The sequence below is a fragment of the Zophobas morio genome, unplaced genomic scaffold (genome assembly GCF_036711695.1).
Source record: "Zophobas morio isolate AGI-343-1 ecotype UQ-CSIRO unplaced genomic scaffold, CSIRO_AGI_Zmor_V1 ptg000007l, whole genome shotgun sequence".
NCBI classification, from domain to species: Eukaryota; Metazoa; Arthropoda; class Insecta; order Coleoptera; family Tenebrionidae; genus Zophobas; species Zophobas morio.
This window is the reverse complement of record NW_026972112.1, coordinates 3,854,417-3,872,256: the sequence shown is the minus strand read 5'-3', so window position 1 is coordinate 3,872,256 and position 17,840 is coordinate 3,854,417. Positions and strand designations below refer to the sequence as shown.

Below are 17,840 nucleotides of genomic sequence, written 5' to 3'. Positions count from 1 at the left end.
ATATTGATTGTACAAGGTACACATTTCAAATATTGGAGAGTGCTTTGCAATGTCAATACGGGGAGTTGGTAAGTAAAATGAGTAATGGTACCGGGACGAAGGTCTCGGAACAGAAAATGACAATTTACTAAGGAGATGGGGACAATCAATTTGAAAGTGTATTAGTTTATGGAGAAAATTCAAAGAAGCCCTAATGCATCTTGTCTGTAAGTCGTCAAAACCAAAACGTGCCAACAGTGTGGAATGGGAAGAGCCCCTTGCGGGATACACGCCATCAATTTTAAAAACCAAGAATTTCAGGAATCGCCGCTGAATCTTTTCCAAAGAGTTAATATGTATTTGAGAGAACGGAGTCCAAACTACGCTCGCATACTCAAGCACGGAGCGCACATAACAAAAATATAGAATGCGCAAGCAAGTAACATCATGGAAGCTACCGCCGCATCTCAAAATAAAACCTAGAGATTTATATGCACGTGCACAAATGTTGTTAATATGATTAACAAAGGTTAATCTTGAATCAAAGGTGACTCCCAAGTCCCGGAATGAATTAACCCTGGATAAAATAGTGTCATCAATGGTATAGCTGTACAGTATTTCTGAATTTTTATTGGTAAATGACATTACAAAACATTTCCTTAAATTCACAGAAAGTAGATTAGTATTACTCCACTTACAAAAATGGTCCAGATCATTCTGTAATAAACGACAGTCATCCAAAGAAGAAATCCTTCTGAAAATTTTTAAGTCATCTGCGTATATAAGTGTGCTAGAATTAATTTTTTTCACAATGTCGTTGATATAAATAGTGAAAAAGAGAGGTCCAAGAACTGTACCTTGTGGTACACCCGATGAAACTAAAATCTTATTAGAAACATGACCATAATACTTAACACATTGGGATCGATTAGATAGATACGACGATATTAAAGACAACAAGGAATCGGAGAAGCCAAAATTATGCAATTTAGCAAGTGAGATGTGGTGGTTTAGTTTGTCGAATGCTTTAGTAAAGTCGGTATATACCGCATCAACCTGAAACTTGGCATCAAAGCTATCCGAAACAAACTGAGTAAATGAACATAAGTTTGAAGTAGTAGATCGACCACTGATAAAACCATGCTGGGAATCAGTAATACTACTGCTAACATTAAATAATAAAAATTTATGTAATACCATCTCAAAGATCTTGCTGAAATTACATATTAACGATATTGGTCTATAGTTAACCACATCATTTCTAGCACCGTTCTTGAAAACAGGTGTTATAGTAGATAATTTCCAGATGTCAGGGAAAGTTTTTGTTTTTAAAATTAGATTAAATATTATGGTCAAAGGATAACACAAAGCTGAAGCACAGTCTGATAACAAGAACGCAGGAATCCCATCATGACCAGCAGTAAGATTGGATTTCAACTTCTTTAGAGCACCTAGCACTTCAGACTCAGATATATTTGACAGACTAATAGACACATTAGGTGTAGTATCAAAATAATCATCAATGTTGGTGACAGCACAATCACTGTAATTGCTGGTAAAATACGCACTAAACGCATTGATAATCTGTTCTGGACTATTAAGCAATTCACCTGAATAAGTCATTTGCGCAGGGATACCAGTACACTTCCTCAAACTGTTAACATATGCCCAAAATTTTTTTGGATCGGATTTAATATTAGATTCCATATCAAGCAAATATTGGCGCTGTGCCCGCTTAATGTCACATTTCAATTCAGATCGTAGTCTTCTGAAGTCATTGATCATCTCAGAGTTATTAATGTAATTAGAGGACCTTAATTTTCGTAGTAGGCGCCATTTACACTTAAGTTTGCAAATGATAGAAGGTGAAAACCATGGGGGAAAAACAGACTTACGGACGAGACCCGTTTTAGGAACGTACAAGTCAAAACCAATCTTCAACTGAGTATACAAATGAGTACAAGCTAGATTAACATCTGTAATATCAAGAATACATGACCAATCAATACGAGATATATAACTGTATAAGCCAGGATAATCAGCCCTCCTAAAATTCCAAAGTTTATCTTCCAAACTGTTCCTATTGATCACTTTTGGTTGAGATTCCCGAGAAACCACAGTGATGAGAAGAGATGGATGGTGAATGTCCTCATCCAGTAAGATATCTATCGATCTCAGAACAGAGCAGTGACGATTGGAGATAACCAGATCTAGGAAACGATCATTAGCATTTCTCACATTGTTAAACTGTTGACAGTCACAAAAATCAAGGAAGTTGAAAAGATAAGATAATTTTCTGCTACTTAGAGAAGAAGATGACAAGGTAGGTTGGTAATCTGAAATATTAAAATCACCGATGATAATAACCTGTTGATTATATAAGTTGGTAAAATTACCAAGTAAATTAAATAGCAATTCATATTCATCAACAGTTGCAATAGGTTGAATATAAACAACAAATATATAAATAGTGAAATGACCTAATGGACATTTAGCACAGACTATATCTGTACACTGTAACGAATCAAATCCTCTACATGACAAATCAATTTTAAAAACAGTGAATCGATGCTGCGCGGCTAGTAATACCCCTCCCCCTTTACTAACATTCATTTTGTGAAAATCACGATCTGATCTGACAATATGGAAATTCTGGGGACAGAATTCAGAATCCGTAACTGAACTATTAAGCCATGTTTCTGAGAGACATATAAAATCGTAATTACAACAGAGAATAGAATTATGAAGATCGGATAACTTTGAGTTGATTCCACGAGTATTTTGATAATAGACAGAAATTTGAGATTTATTAGAAGACTGAGATAGAGTGAAGGCAGAATGATCAGAGACAGAACTAGAATCGATGGACAAAACTTTTAACTGCTATATAGAGATACCGAAAACGTCGAATTTGAGTTTATTGATCGTCAGTTGATATGCCTGACAATTTTGACGTTCCCATGCAGCATGATCAATAGCGATGTTTTCAAATTTCTCATTGGATTTTAAGTTTGAACAATTAGTACAACACAGATTCACGGCAGTGCACTCCTTTACAACATGCTTTCCAGCATGTTGTAAAGGAGTGCACAGGAGAACAATTTATGATTGTAAACATATTACAATCATAAATTGTTTTAAAGAAAACTGAAATACGTGTGCAAAATGTAAAGTCTAGGATTATTGTAATAATATTTTATCCAAAGTTCTAAGAAGTGTTCTTTGATTTGTAATATGATTATGTTTTTAATGCTTTTTTGCTTATAATAAAACTTTTTAATGAAAGTGTTATGCTTATTTAATGTTTTTTTGCTTAAAATAAAACTTTTTTATTGAAAATGTTGTGCTTATTTAAGCGCTTATTCTTAATTTTTTTGTGCTTATAAATCCGCTCTCTAGTAATGGCCATTTGTCTTAAATTACAAGCACTATACAGGGTGTTCATTTAGATCCTTTATTTGCCATGGTCTCTTATTTCATGTTTGGTTGACAAAAAACATATTTTGTAGTTTTTCGACAACCTATTGTTAGTTTCGCCTCCCTACGTGTTTTGTAAAATCCGCACCACGGATTCGCCAAATCCAAAATAAAACAATTCGTTTCCAGCTAGGTGTAAACAATTACAGCCGAAATAACACGTGTCCCTTAGATACAAGCCCATAGTGTGAAAGCAGCGAAGCGTGCATTTTGCGGAAGTTAATGACCGTGACTATCTCCCAGCCCCAAAACCATAAATTGCCAACTTACTCATTCTGTGAGTCATTACGGGCAGACTTTTGATGACGGCATATGCCCTTCGCACGCATACATCCACAAATTAACGAATTCATTTTTGTCTCCGCCAGGTTGGTAAAATGAACCGTCGATGAGTGCATACACATGCCTGAAGGTAAACATCCAGGGGCTGACTTAAGCATGTGTAAATATATGGTCGAATTACATTTCCATTAGCATTGTTTAAACAGGCACCTTTCTGCGTATTGCTGTTGTGTAGCGAGTAGTCGCGTATGAACACGCCTAACCAAACCCAAATTAAAGAATGGTGACAAATAGACTTCATTAAGCGAGGTTTCATTGTCGCTGGAAAGGGTGGGGTGGACAGGGGCGGCTTAAGTGACGCATTTCGCTATGAAGAATTTCCTACGAGTACGCGGAAGCGCGAAGGTGATTCATGGTATGGCTGGTTGCATAAATTCGTAATGACGTGGTGAATAAGCGGCTATTATCCGTTCACGATCTTTATATAGTAGAGTTGGCCATGAAAATCTAGTGACTGTTGGTATTCGATGCAGAAGTATAAAAATTCCCTGAACTTTTTTCGTTAGGTTATGTTTTATTAAATTAAAGGTTGAAAAATATGCCAGAAATATAAACATTGTTGCCGATACTTTCAGTTTTCAGTAGTAATGACCAAGTTAACGGTATCCATTTCATAGTAAGCATAAAACTTTTACGCTATTTAATGTTTATATTTCTGGCATATTTTACACAAAGATCGTGAACGGATAATAATCAGATTGTTTGGTTGGATCAGAAGATTTTGTCAGCAGTAAAAAAAAGATCCTACGTTAGGATTTGGAGAATTGCAAGAAGCACAACTAAATTTATTAACGTGTGTACAGAAAGAAAGTTTAAAAATTGATTCTTTGGATTTCTCGAGATTTCTTTCATCATACCTTTTCGACATCATAATGACGTCATCAGAGTAAAGACCAAAATTACAGAACGCGACGATACTGAAAATTTCCGATATCCCATACTGTTGCCAGGTAAACATCCAGTTGTAAGTAGATTAGTTTTCGAGCCATAGCACGACGTGGAAGACCTACAACGGTTTACACGAATAACCAAACTAAGTAACTTCACTGGATGCCAGAATGCATTAGAATCCTTGAACTGGAACGAACTTAAAGAATTTAATAATCTGGAGAGAATCGAATGGAAGTTCAATTCTCCAACCGGTTGGTGGGAAACACTAATACGCATCGTAAAACGAACATTATTTAAAGTTTTAGGAAGAGCATGTCTAAGTTTCCAAGAACTTGAAATTCTCCTATGTGACTGTGAAGCTTTGCTCAATTCAAGACCACTCACATATGTCTCACAGGACATCCTAGATTTGGTTCCCTTAACTCCAAAGATGTTTCTTCAAGATATTCAACAGATTGGTGTAGTAGATTTAGACAACACTGAAGCCATACATCTTCAAAAAAGACATCGGGACAAGAATAAATTGAAGATGGACTTAATGAATATCTTGGACAACTGATTTTGACACAATATAAAAGAAAATTTTCCCGGCCAGTTAAAGTTGGAGATCTTGTCTTCATAGAACACGACCAGGAGAAACGACTAAATTGGCCATTAGCACGACTAGAAGAAACAATTCGAAATTCACTATACCATTGATCAGAACCAACATCCGCAACGAACGATGAGAAAACGATCCGGGTGACCAAATCAGGTAGAAAAGTAAAAAAAACTGACAAGTTAAACCTGGATAAAATGCCGAGTTTACTGTTATCTGCTATATCTGTTGTTTATTTACTAGTTACTAGGAATTTCTATGGAATTAGGAGAAGTGAATAATAAAAAAATATACAAATATTATCCGTTCACGATTCTGATTTTGGAAAAGGACCTATTTTCTAAGAAAATAAAGGGCGGGTGGGTGGGACTAGTATTTTTCATGATCAGAGTGATTTTGGCAAAGGACTTGTTCTCTAGGAAAATAAAGGGCGGGTGGGCGGTGCTAGTACTTGTCAAGATAAGACAAATTTTGGAAAAGGACCTATTCTCTAAGAAAATAAAGGGTGGGTGGGTAATGTTATCTCAGTCTCTTTCAAAAATAAAACACCAGGGACTTCCAAGGTTTTTTAAAGTCTTTCAAAATCAAACTATGAGGAACCTCTAAAGTTTTTTGAAATTATTACGAAAACCCACCAGATATTTTCAAATGGAAGGTTAAGAGCGTAGTGAAGAATTAATCCACCATTTTACAGAGATCCGGCGTAAACGGTTGACTTTGAGATTTAAAAAAAAAATTAAAAAAACACTTCAACGTCAAAATTGGCCTGTTAAAAATGATAAATCACCTTATAATAATTTAAAAAACAAAATGTGGGGTGAAACATATCATTTTATTATTTATTACTACCAATTTGTCCCTTTTTTTGGTGTTAGATATTTAATTTTATAGGATTTCATACTCTTGCATGTGTGATTCATCAATCCGTGTCGACTTTTCACCAGTTTGATCTTAGCAGCTACTAGCCCACCTCCCTCTCTTTTTTCTTAGAGGTATCTCATTTGCCAAAATCAGTCTTATCTTATCGGCTACTAGCCCCACACACCCACCCTCTCTTTTCTTAGAAGGTATGTCACTTGCAAAAATCACTTTTATCTTAGCAGCTGCTATCCCCACCCACCCACCCTCTCTTTTCTTAGAAAGTATCTCATCTGCCAAAATCGATTTTTCTTAGCAGGTGCTAGCCCCGCCCACCCACCCTCATTTTTCTTAGAAGATTGGGTCATCTGCCAAAATCAGTCTTATCTTATCAGCTACTAGCTCTCCCTCTCTTTCCTTAGAAAGTATGTCATTTGCCAAAATCAGTTTTATCCTAGCTAATAGCTGCTAAGCTAAAACTGATTTTGGCAAATGATATAGACTCTAAATAGAGAAAGGATGGGTGGGCGTGCCTAGCACCTCCTAAGGTAAGACTGATTTTGGCAGATGAAATACATTGTAAGAAAAGAGAGGGTCGGTAGGTGGGGTACTAGTAGCTGTTAAGATAAAACTGAATTTAGCAGATACTAGCTCCGTCTACCCGCCCTCTATTTTCTTAGAGAGATCTCATTTGCCAAAATCAGTCTTATCTTATCGGCTACTAGCCCCACCCACCCACCCTCTCTTTTCTGAGAAAGTATGTCACTAGCAAAAATCACTTTTATCTTAGCAGATGCTATCCCCACCCACCCGCCCTCTCTTTTCTTAGAAAGTATCTCATCTGCCAAAATCGATTTTTCTTAGAAGGTGCTAGCCCCGCCCACCCACCCTCATTTTTCTTAGAAGATTGGGTCATCTGCCAAAATCAGTCTTATCTTATCAGCTACTAGCTCTCCCTCTCTTTCCTTAGAAAGTATGCCATTTGCCAAAATCAGTTTTATCCTAGCTAATAGCTGCTAAGCTAAAACTGATTTTAACAAATGATATAGACTCTAAATAGAGAAAGGATGGGTGGGCGGGCCTAGCACCTCCTAAGGTAAGACTGATTTTGGCAGATGAAATACATTGTAAGAAAAGAGAGGGTGGGTGGGTGGGGTACTAGTAGCTGTTACGATAAAACTGAATTTAGCAGATACTAGCCCCGCCCACCCACCCTCTCTTTTCTGAGAAAGTATGTCACTAGCAAAAATCACTTTTATCTTAGCAGATGCTATCCCCACCCACCCGTCCTCTCTTTTCTTAGAAAGTATCTCATCTGCCAAAATCGATTTTTCTTAGAAGGTGCTAGCCCCGCCCACCCACCCTCATTTTTCTTAGAAGATTGGGTCATCTGCCAAAATCAGTCTTATCTTATCAGCTACTAGCTCTCCCTCTCTTTCCTTAGAAAGTATGCCATTTGCCAAAATCAGTTTTATCCTAGCTAATAGCTGCTAAGCTAAAACTGATTTTGACAAATGATATAGACTCTAAATAGAGAAAGGATGGGTGGGCGGGCCTAGCACCTCCTAAGGTAAGACTGATTTTGGCAGATGAAATACATTGTAAGAAAAGAGAGGGTGGGTGGGTGGGGTACTAGTAGCTGTTACGATAAAACTGAATTTAGCAGATACTAGCTCCGTCTACCCGCCCTCTATTTTCTTAGAGAGATCTCATTTGCCAAAATCAGTCTTATCTTATCGGCTACTAGCCCCGCCCACCCACCCTCTCTTTTCTGAGAAGGTATGTCACTAGCAAAAATCACTTTTATCTTAGCAGCTGCTATCCCCACCCACCCGCCCTCTCTTTTCTTAGAAAGTATCTCATCTGCCAAAATCGATCTTTTCTTAGCAGGTGCTAGCCCTGCCCACCCACCCTCATTTTTCTTAGAAGATTAGGTCATTTGCCAAAATCAGTCTTATCTTATCAGCTACTAGCTCTCCCTCTCTTTTCTTAGAAAGTATGTCATTTGCCAAAATCAGTTTTATCCTAGCTAATAGCTGCTAAGCTAAAACTGATTTTGGCAAATGATATAGACTCTAAATAGAGAAAGGATGGGTGGGCGGGCCTAGCACCTCCTAAGGTAAGACTGATTTTGGCAGATGAAATACATTGTAAGAAAAGAGAGGGTGGGTGGGTGGGGTACTAGTAGCTGTTAAGATAAAACTGAATTTAGCAGATGCGTCTGTACTTGTGATATATCACTCCATTCATATTTTTTGGATTTGCATATACAGGATGACTCAAAAAAATTAATGAATGCGTAAAATTTATTTTATTGATTTACTCAGGAACTACAAAACCGAATGCTTTTAAATTTTTGATCAAAATGTATTTGGTCGTCCCCCCTAAAAAATTTATGACGTCACCACAAAATTTTACTGAATAAATCCTATCTAAAATGTACAAAATATGGTGAGTCTCTTCTTGTGATTTATCATTCCATTTAAATTTTTTCGATTTGCGTATACAGGGTGACTGAAAAAAATTAATGAATGCCTCAAATTTATTTTATTGATTTAATCAGGAATTACAGAACCGAATGCTGGGAAATGCAAAAAATATGATGAATTTGTACTTGTGATTTATCATTCCATTCATATGTTTTAGATTTGCTTAAGAGGTGGCTCAAAAAAATTAATGAAGTCAATTTATTTTATTGATTAAATTAAAGGCAACACTTATTATTAGTATGACACTAGACCAACCCAATTTGGTAGACACAAAATTTTGTAAAATAAAAACTCGATTGAAACATAAGGGTAGCACGCTTATTTATATTTACTTTAACATTACAGACGTGCATTTGTTTTGTGCGCTGACTAGGTTCCGCGAATGTTGTATAGACATGTTTATAATCAACCATTTGTGAATTCCACCGTCAAAAGTTAAAATAAAACCCAATTTTTATATAATAAGCGGAAGTCGAAGCAATAAAAATCTCTAGACGACCATCAGTTTTGTTTACAGTTTCTCTGTTTGACTCTCACGTATGCTATGTTGCACTTGTCGTCTTAAATTAAGAATGCTTATACATAAACGATTTTCAGTTGCCTCTCCTAGTACACGCCGGCGCCGTATACGTAAAAAATATATATCAAAGCTTACTTTATTACTTCCCGTTTCTGTTTGCAATCTATCCGGAATTTTTTAGACAGAGAATCTTCAAATTTTGTACGTTTATTAGGACTATCATGCAGATGGTAAATTGGCTAATCATTACAACAAGAATTTAATTACCTCATCACCAGAACACTTACAATAATAACTTTGTCTTTATTTTTATAAAAAATAAATCCTGCATTTGTGTTAAATGTTCACCTTACACATTCAGATTTTTGTAAAAAAATTTACAACTACTATATAGAACTATTATTTTTTTAAGTCTTTGAATTAAACATGTTCGAATGGGTCGAAAGCGGCCAGATCTGTCGAAATCTCCTTAGCACAAATTCCCGTCGTTTCGTTCAGGAAGCTGCAAATAAAATTGTAATACGGTGTTCCTCCTCACCCTGTATGTCCGCGCCTCGACTCCTTCTTTTTCGTAAAATTTGTATTTTTTATTTCCCGTAGTTGGAATTCTTCCAGTCCTCGGATGTGATTGCCGTCCGTCGCGCTGTTCTTATTTTCGTTCGTTGGCGTGTTTAATGGAAAACGTGAATGTTGAATGGGGCGAATCGATAATATTTAAATTGGTTTCGAGCACGGCCATTTTTGCCAACAGCTCATAACGCCGGGAGAATTGGAAGTACGTTAAGTGCATTCATTATTTCTTTAATAAAGCCCACAAAAGAATTTCCTCATTTTTCACAAGAGGTCTTATAAAATTCTTAAATAGAGCGAAATCCACTTCTTTGTAAACAGTGTAGAGGCCAAAACGCGCACGCTGCGCCCTAATGAAATTTTCCCGGAGCCTCCGGAACCCGCAATGTGTTCATGAAATATCGAATTAAAAGCGAAAAAATAGTGGCCGGCCTAAAGACACGAATGAGAATACATTATGCGAAGTCGAGCGCCGAAATAATTTATGCTAATTAAATGATAGGGGGTTTTTGGATAATTTCGTTGCATAAATCAAATAAGATATGGAAGCTACAGGAAGGTGTCTCCTACGTGGAGCATGCGATGCTTATTAATATTCAAAAGGATCCGGGGCAATATTCACAGCACTGCGCTACGATTCAAATTCAATGCCGGGCTAAATATAACACGTTTGACTTTTCGTGGGATGTGCTAATGCATCACGAACGCTGGTTTGGTTTAAAGCTTTGCCGATGCTTTCTTACCTCGTAATTAGTCGGCGAATCTAACACGCCAAAATTTATAAATGTTTCCGAATAAAACGTACATCTATCTTACAGCGGCGGCCCGTGATCTTGGAATTTAACAATAGTATCCCAAGAGGTGTATGATATGAACTACTAAAACACGAAAATTCTAAACGATAAAAGATAATATTATATTTATTATTTTAATCTTTCATACATTAGTTTTTATGAATTTGATCTACACGTCATCAAAACAAATTGTGGTCCTGAGAAGGACCGATTTTGAGTAAAGCTTCATGGTGATCGACTGATGTTTGGTTCTTGTTACTCTGCTAGCAAAATGTAGTGATGCTCCATCATGCAAGTACAAGTTTAGTCTGTTTGGTAAAACATAAGCCCCAACAAAGCGGTGATTTACGATAATGGCCCACACATTTATGGAAAAGTGTGATTGAAATTGTACTACTTAAAGTGTGAAAACGGCACTGCGAGTGAATCCTGCTTCATCCGTAAACAGAGTGCAATTTAAAAAGTTAGGGCGGTTACGATATTACTGTAATAACCATTCGCAGTAAATTACACAACACGGAAAATCAGCGGACTCCAAAGCTTGCACTTCTTGAACGTGGTATGGATGTGAGCCTTGTTCTTTTATTGTACAATGCACTACAAATTGTGAAACTCCAACTTCAGCTGCAAGTAGGCGAGTGCTGATGTCGAGCTCTTTTTCGACATGTTCCAAAATTTGTTCTTCAGCTTGCAGTATTGTTTTCGTCGTATGCACGCCACGATTGTGATCACGCAGATGCTGTACCACTGATGCATTGTCAAAGATGTTAACTGAATACACGACGGCAACCAACTCATACATGACGAACGTGTTTTTGCACGTCACTGATCACTGTGCCGTTTTTTGGGAGTTAATCGTAGTCGTTCTGTGCCATTCATTGAATAGTAGTTCTAGTTACGGTAGTCAGGAGCCCACGATATTTTATTTTTAGAAATAATTTTAAAAATCTCGGGGTCCCTGGCGGTTCTATTCTTAGAAGAATTTGAAAGAATCTCAAGGGCTTCTAGTAGTTCTATTTTTAAAAGAAATTTCAAGAATCTGAACATCTTGGGAGTTCCTGGATTTTTTTATTTTTAGAAGAATTTGAATGAATTTGGCAGGCGCCTGGTGCTCTATTTATAGAAGAATTTGAAACAATCTCGGGAGCTCCTGATGGTTCTGTTTTGAGAAGAAGAATTTCCAAGAATCTCGGAGGTTCTTGGTGTTTTATTTTTGGTATAGTTTTGAAGAATCTCAGGAGCCCCTGATGTTAGAAGTAATTTAAAAAATCTCAGGGACACCTGCCGCTTCTATTTTTAGAAGAACTTGAAAGAATCTCGGGAGTCTCTGGTTCATTTCTGATAGAGTTTTAAAAAATCTCGAGGATCCCTAGAGGTTCTACTTTTAAAAAAAATTGAACGAATCTCGAGGGCTTCTGGTGGTTCTATTTTAAGAGAAATTTGAAGTAATCTCTGAGACAATTGGTGGTTCTACTTTTAGAAGAATTTATTGGTCTCTTGGTGTTCTATTTATAGAAGAATTAAAAAGAATTCGGCGTCCCCCGATGCTTCTATTTTTAGAAGTATTTGAAAGAATCTCGGGGGCTGCTGTGGTGCTATTGTTAGAAGAAGAGCTTTCAAGGACCCCGGGGGTTCTTGATGTTTTATTATTAATATAGTTCAAGAATCTGGAGAGCCCTTGGTGTTGTTTTTAGAAAAATTTGAAAGAGTCCGTTACCCTAGTGGTTCTATTTTTAAAAGAATTTTCAAAAATCTGGGTACCTGGTACTTGATTTTTGATATAGTTTTAAAGAATCCTAGGAGTCCCTGGTGGTTTTATTGTTAGAAAATTTTAAAAGAACTTCTGAGGCTTCTGGTCTTCGATTTATAGAATATTTTGAAAGAATCTCGGGGACTCATTATGATTCTGTTTTGAGAAGAAGAATCTCAGGGGTTCCTGGTGTTTTATTTTTGATATAGTTTTAAAGGATCTCGGGAGCCCTTGGCGTTTTATTTTTAGAAATAATGTAAAGAATCTTGGACAACCTTAGTGGTTCTATTTTAAGAAGGATTTGAAAGAATCTCGGGGGTCGCCGATATATTATTTTTGACATAGTTTTAAATAATCTTTGGAGCCCGTGGTGGCTCTATTTTCACAAGAATTTGAAAGAATTTCTGGGACACATGGTGGTTCTATTTTTAGAAGAATTTGAAAGAATCTTGTGGGCCTCTGATGGTGTTTCTCTGGTGTTTTATTTTTGATATAATTTTAAAGAATTTCGGGACCGCTGATACATTATTTTTAGAAGTGATTTAAAGAATCTCGGAGACATCTGCAGCTTTTATTTCTAGAAGAACTTGAAAGAATTTTGGGGGTCTTCGACTCATTTCTGATATAGTTACAAAATATCTCGGGCATTCCTGACGGTTCTGTTTTTAGAAGAATTTGAAAGAATCTCGGGGGCTTCTAGTGGTTCTATTTTTAAAAGAATTTTCAAGAATGTGGGTCCCTGGTGGCTCTATTTTCACAAGAAATTGAAAGAATTTCTGGGACACATGGTGGTTCTATTTTTAGAAGAATTTGAAAGAATCTTGGGGGCTGCTGGTGGTACTATATATATTTAGAAAAATTTCAAAGGATCTCGGGGATTCGTAGTAATTCTATTAAAAAAAAAAAATTCAAAAATCTGGGTCCCTGTTATTTGATTTTTGATATCGTTTTGAATCTTCTGCATCCCTGGTGGTCCTATTTTTAGAAGAATTTGCAAAAATTTCGGAGGCTGCTGGTGCTTTATTTATAGAAGAACTTGAAAGAATCTTGTGGGCCTCTGATGGTGTTTCTCTGGTGTTTTATTTTTGATATAATTTTAAAGAATTTCAGGACCGCTGATACATTATTTTTAGAAGCGATTTAAAGAATCTCGGTGACATCTGCAGCTTTTATTTCTAGAAGAACTTGAAAGAATTTTGGGGGTCTTCGACTCATTTCTGATATAGTTACAAAAAATCTCGGGCATTCCTGACGGTTCTGTTTTTAGAAGAATTTGAAAGAATCTAGAAGGCTTCTAGTGATTGTATTTATTAAAAGAATTTTCAAGAATGTGTGTTCCTGGTGTTTTATTTTTAATATAGTTTTAAAAAATTTCAGAAGCTCTTGATGTGTTATTATTAGAAGTTATTTAAAGAATTTCGCGGACACCTGCCGCTTCTATTTTCAGAAGAATTTGAAAGAATCTCGGGGGCTTCTAGTGGTTCTATTTTTAAAAGAATTTTCAAGAATGTGGGTCCCTGGTGGTTCTATTTTTAGAAGAATTTAAAAGAATTTCGCAAGCTTCTAATGCTTTATTAATAGAAGCATTTGAAAGAAATTCGGATGTCTCTAATAGTTCTATTTTGAGAAGAAGAATTTCCACGAATATTTTTGATATAGTTTTAAAGAATTTCAGAAATCACTGATTTGTTATTTTTAGAAGTAATTTAAAGAATTTCTGGGACACTTGCAGCTTCTATTTTTAGAAGAAACTGAAAGAATCTCGTGTGTTCCTGGTTCATTTCTGAAATAATTTTAAAAATTCTTGGGCATTCCTGGAGGTTCTATCTTTAAAAAAATTTGCAAGAATCTCGAGGTCTTCCAGCAGTTCTAGTCTTCAAGGATTTTCAAGAATGTGGGTCCCTGGTATTTTATTTTTGATTGAGTTTTGGGGGTCCACGGTGGCTCTATTTTTAGAAGAATTTGAAAGAATTTTGCAGGCTCCTAATGCTTTATTTATAGAAGAATCTCGGGGGCCTCTCATGGTTCTGTTTTGAGAAGAAGAATTTTCAAGAATCTCGGCGGTTCCTGGTATTTAATTTTTCATTAGGTTTTAAAGAATTTCGGGAGCACCCGATGTGTTATTTCTAGAAGTAATTTAAAGAATCTCGGGGACACCTGCAGCTTCTATTTTTAGAAGAACTTGAAAGAATCTAGGGGGTCCCTCGTTTATTTCTGATACAGTTTTAAAAAATTTCAGGCATTCTTGGCGGTTCTATTTTTAGAAGAATTTAAACGAATCTCGAGGGCTTCTAGTGGTTCTATTTTAAGAAGAATTTTCAAGAATCTAGGTCTTTGGTATATATTTTATTTTTGATATAGTTTTAAAGAATCACGGGGGCCCTAGTGTTTCTATTTTTAGAAGAATTTGAAAGAATTTCGCAGGCTGCTGGTGCTCTATTTATAGAAGAGTTTGAAAGAATTTCGGAGACCCCTGATGGCTCTGTTTAGAGAAGAAAAATTTCCAAGGATCTCGGGGGTTTCTGGGGTTTTAAAAAATTTCAAGAACCCCTGATGTGTTATTTTTAGAAGTAATTTAAAGAATCTCCGGGACACTTGGAGTTTCTATTTTTAGAAAAACTTGAAAGAGTCTCGGGCGAACCTGATTCGTTTCTTATATAGTTTTAAAGAATCATAGGAGTCCATGGTGGTTCTCTTTTTAGAAAAATTTAAAAGAATTTCGGAGGCTTCTGGTGATCTATTTATAGAATATTTTGAAAAAATCTCGGGGACTCCTTATAGTTCTGTTTTGAGAAGAAGAATTTTTAAGGATCTTGGAGGCTCCTGGTGTTTTATTGTATGCATAGTTTTAAAGAATCTCAGGAGCCTCTGATGTGTTGTTCTTAGAAGTAATTTAAAGAATCTCTCTCGGGGACACCTGTTGATTCTGTTTTTAGAAGAACTTTAAGTATCTAGGGAATGCCTGGCGGTTCTATTTTTAGAAGAATTTGAACTAATCTCGAGGGCTTCTAGTGGTTCTATTTATAGAAGAATTTGAAAGAATCTCGGGGGTCCCTAGTATTTTATTTTTGATATTGTTTTAAATAATCTTGGGAGCCCCTGGTGGTTCTATTCTAAGAATTTGAAAGAATCTTGGGGACTGCTGATGGTACTATATATTTTTAGAAAAAAGGATGTCGGGGATCCCTAGTAATTCTATTTTTAAAAGAATTTTCAATAATCTCGTTCCCTGTTATTTGATTTTTGATATAGTTTTGAAGAATCTTCTGCATCCCTGGTGGTCCTATTTTTAGAAGAACTTGAAAGAATTTTGTTGGTCTTCGTGTCATTTCTGAAATAGTTTTAAAAAATCTCGGGCATTTCTGACGGTTCTGTTTTTAGAAGAGTTTGAAAGAATCTAGAGGGCTTCTAGTGGTTCTATTTATTAAAAGAATTTTCAAGAATGTGTGTTCCTGGTGCTATATTTTTGATATAGTTTTAAAGAATTTCAGAAGCCCTTAATGTGTTATTTTTAGAAGTAATTCAAAGAATTTCGGGGACACCTACAACTTCTATTTTTAGAAGAACTTGAAAGAATCTCGGGGGCTTCTAGTGGTTCTATTTTTAAGAATTTTCAAGAATGTGTGTCCCTAGTATTTTATTTTTGATATAGTTTTAAAGAATCTTGGTGGTCCCTGGTGGCTCTCTTTTTAGAAGAATTTAAAAGAATTTCGCAAGCTTCTAATGGTTTATTAATAGAAGAACTTGAAAGAAACTCGGATGTCTCTAATAGTTCTATTTTGAGAAGAAGAATTTCCATAAATCCTGGTGTATATTTTTGATATAATTTTTAAAAATTTCAGAAATCCCTGATGTGTTATTTTTAGAAGTAATTTAAAGCATTTCTGGGACACTTGCAGTTTCTATTTTTTAGAAGAAATTGCAAGAATCTCGAGGTCTTCCAGCAGTTCTAGTCTTAAAAGAATTTTCAAGAATGTGAATCCCTGGAATTTTATTTTTGATTGAGTTTTGGAGGTGGCTCTATTTTTAAAAGAATTTGAAAGAATTTTGCAGGCTCCTAATGCTCTATTTATAGAAGAATTTATAGAAGAATTTGAAAGAATCTCGGGGGCCTCTCATGGTTTTATTGAGAAGAAGAATTTCCAAGAATCTCGGTGGTTCCTGGTATTTAATTTTTGATTAGATTTTAAAGAATTTCGGGAGCCCCCGATGTGTTATTTTTAGAAGTAATTTAAAGAATCTCGTGGACACCTGCAGTTTTAAAAAATCTCAGGCATTCTTGGCGGTTCTATTTTTAGAAGAATTTGAACGAATCTGGAGGGCTTCTAATGGTTGTATTTTTGGAAGAATTTTCAAGAATCTTTGGTATATATTTTATTTTTGATATAGTTTTAAAGATTCATGGGGGGTCTAGTGTTTCTAGTTTTAGAAGAATTTGGAAGAATTTCGCAGGCTCCTGGTGTTCTATTTATAGAAGAGTTTGAAAGAATCTCGGAGACCCCTGATGGTTCTGTTTAGAGAAGAATTTCCAAGGATCTCGGGGGTTTCTGGGGTTTTATTTTTCATATAGTTTTAAAGAATTTCAGGAATCCCTGATGTGTTATTTATAGAAATAATTGAAAGAATCTCCGGGACACTTGGAGTTTCTATTTTTAGAAAAACTTGAAAAAATCTCGGGCGTCTCTGATTCATTTCTGATATAGTTTTAAAAAAAATCTCGGACATTCTTGGTGGTTCTATTTTTAGAAAAATTTAAAAGAATCTCGAGGTCTTCTAGTGGTTCTATTCTCAAAACTGTGAGAATGTGGGTCCCTGAAATTTTATTTTTGATATAGTTTTAAACAATCTTGAGTGTCCTTCATGGCTCTATTTTTAGAAGAATTTGAAAGAATTTCGCAGGCTCCTGGTGCTTTATTTATAGAAGAATTTGAAAAAAGCTCGGGGGCTTCTAGTGGTTCTATTTTTGAGAGTTTTCAAGAGTGTGTGTCCCTAGTATTTTATTTTTGATATAGTTTTAAAGAATTTCAGGAGTCCTCGATATGTTATTTTTAGAAGTAATGTAAAGAATCTCGGGGACACCTGCAGCTTCTATTTTCAGAAGAACTTGAAAGAATCTCGGGGGTCCCTTATTCATTTCTGACATATTTTTAAAAAATCTCGGGCATTCCTGGCGGTTTTATTTTTAGAAGTATTTGAAGAAAGCTCAATGGGTTCTAGTTATTCTATTTTTAAAAGAATTTTCAAGAATGTGTGTTACTGGTATTTTATTTTTGATATAGATTTAAAGAATCTTGGGTGGCTCTGTTTTTAGAAGAATTTGAATGAATTTCGCAAACTCCTAATGTTCTATTTATAGACGAATTTGAAAGAATCTCGGGGGCCTCTGATGGTTCTGTTTTGAGAAGAATAATGTCCAAGAATCTCGAGTTTCAGAAGTCGCTAGTGGTTTTATTTTATGAAGAATTTGAAACAATTTCGTGGACCCCTCCTGCTGCTTCTATTTTTAGAGAAATTTGAAAGAATTCCGGAGTCCTTGGTGGTTATACTTTTAGAAGAAAAATGTTCAAGAATC

The 17,840-nt window shown here is 35.8% G+C and overlaps 1 protein-coding gene across 1 annotated transcript; it reads right to left on the bottom strand.

Annotated features, from left to right (window-relative positions):
* Positions 1 to 509: 509 nt before the first annotated feature.
* On the bottom strand, positions 510 to 2,592 carry LOC135124698 (uncharacterized). Its single transcript, XM_064049930.1, has 3 exons — positions 1,177 to 2,592; positions 837 to 1,035; positions 510 to 556 (listed from the first exon to the last, which is right to left on the bottom strand). The coding sequence occupies exons 1-3, from the start codon at positions 2,590 to 2,592 to the stop codon at positions 510 to 512; spliced, it is 1,662 nt and encodes a 553-aa protein (XP_063906000.1).
* Positions 2,593 to 17,840: the final 15,248 nt, after the last annotated feature.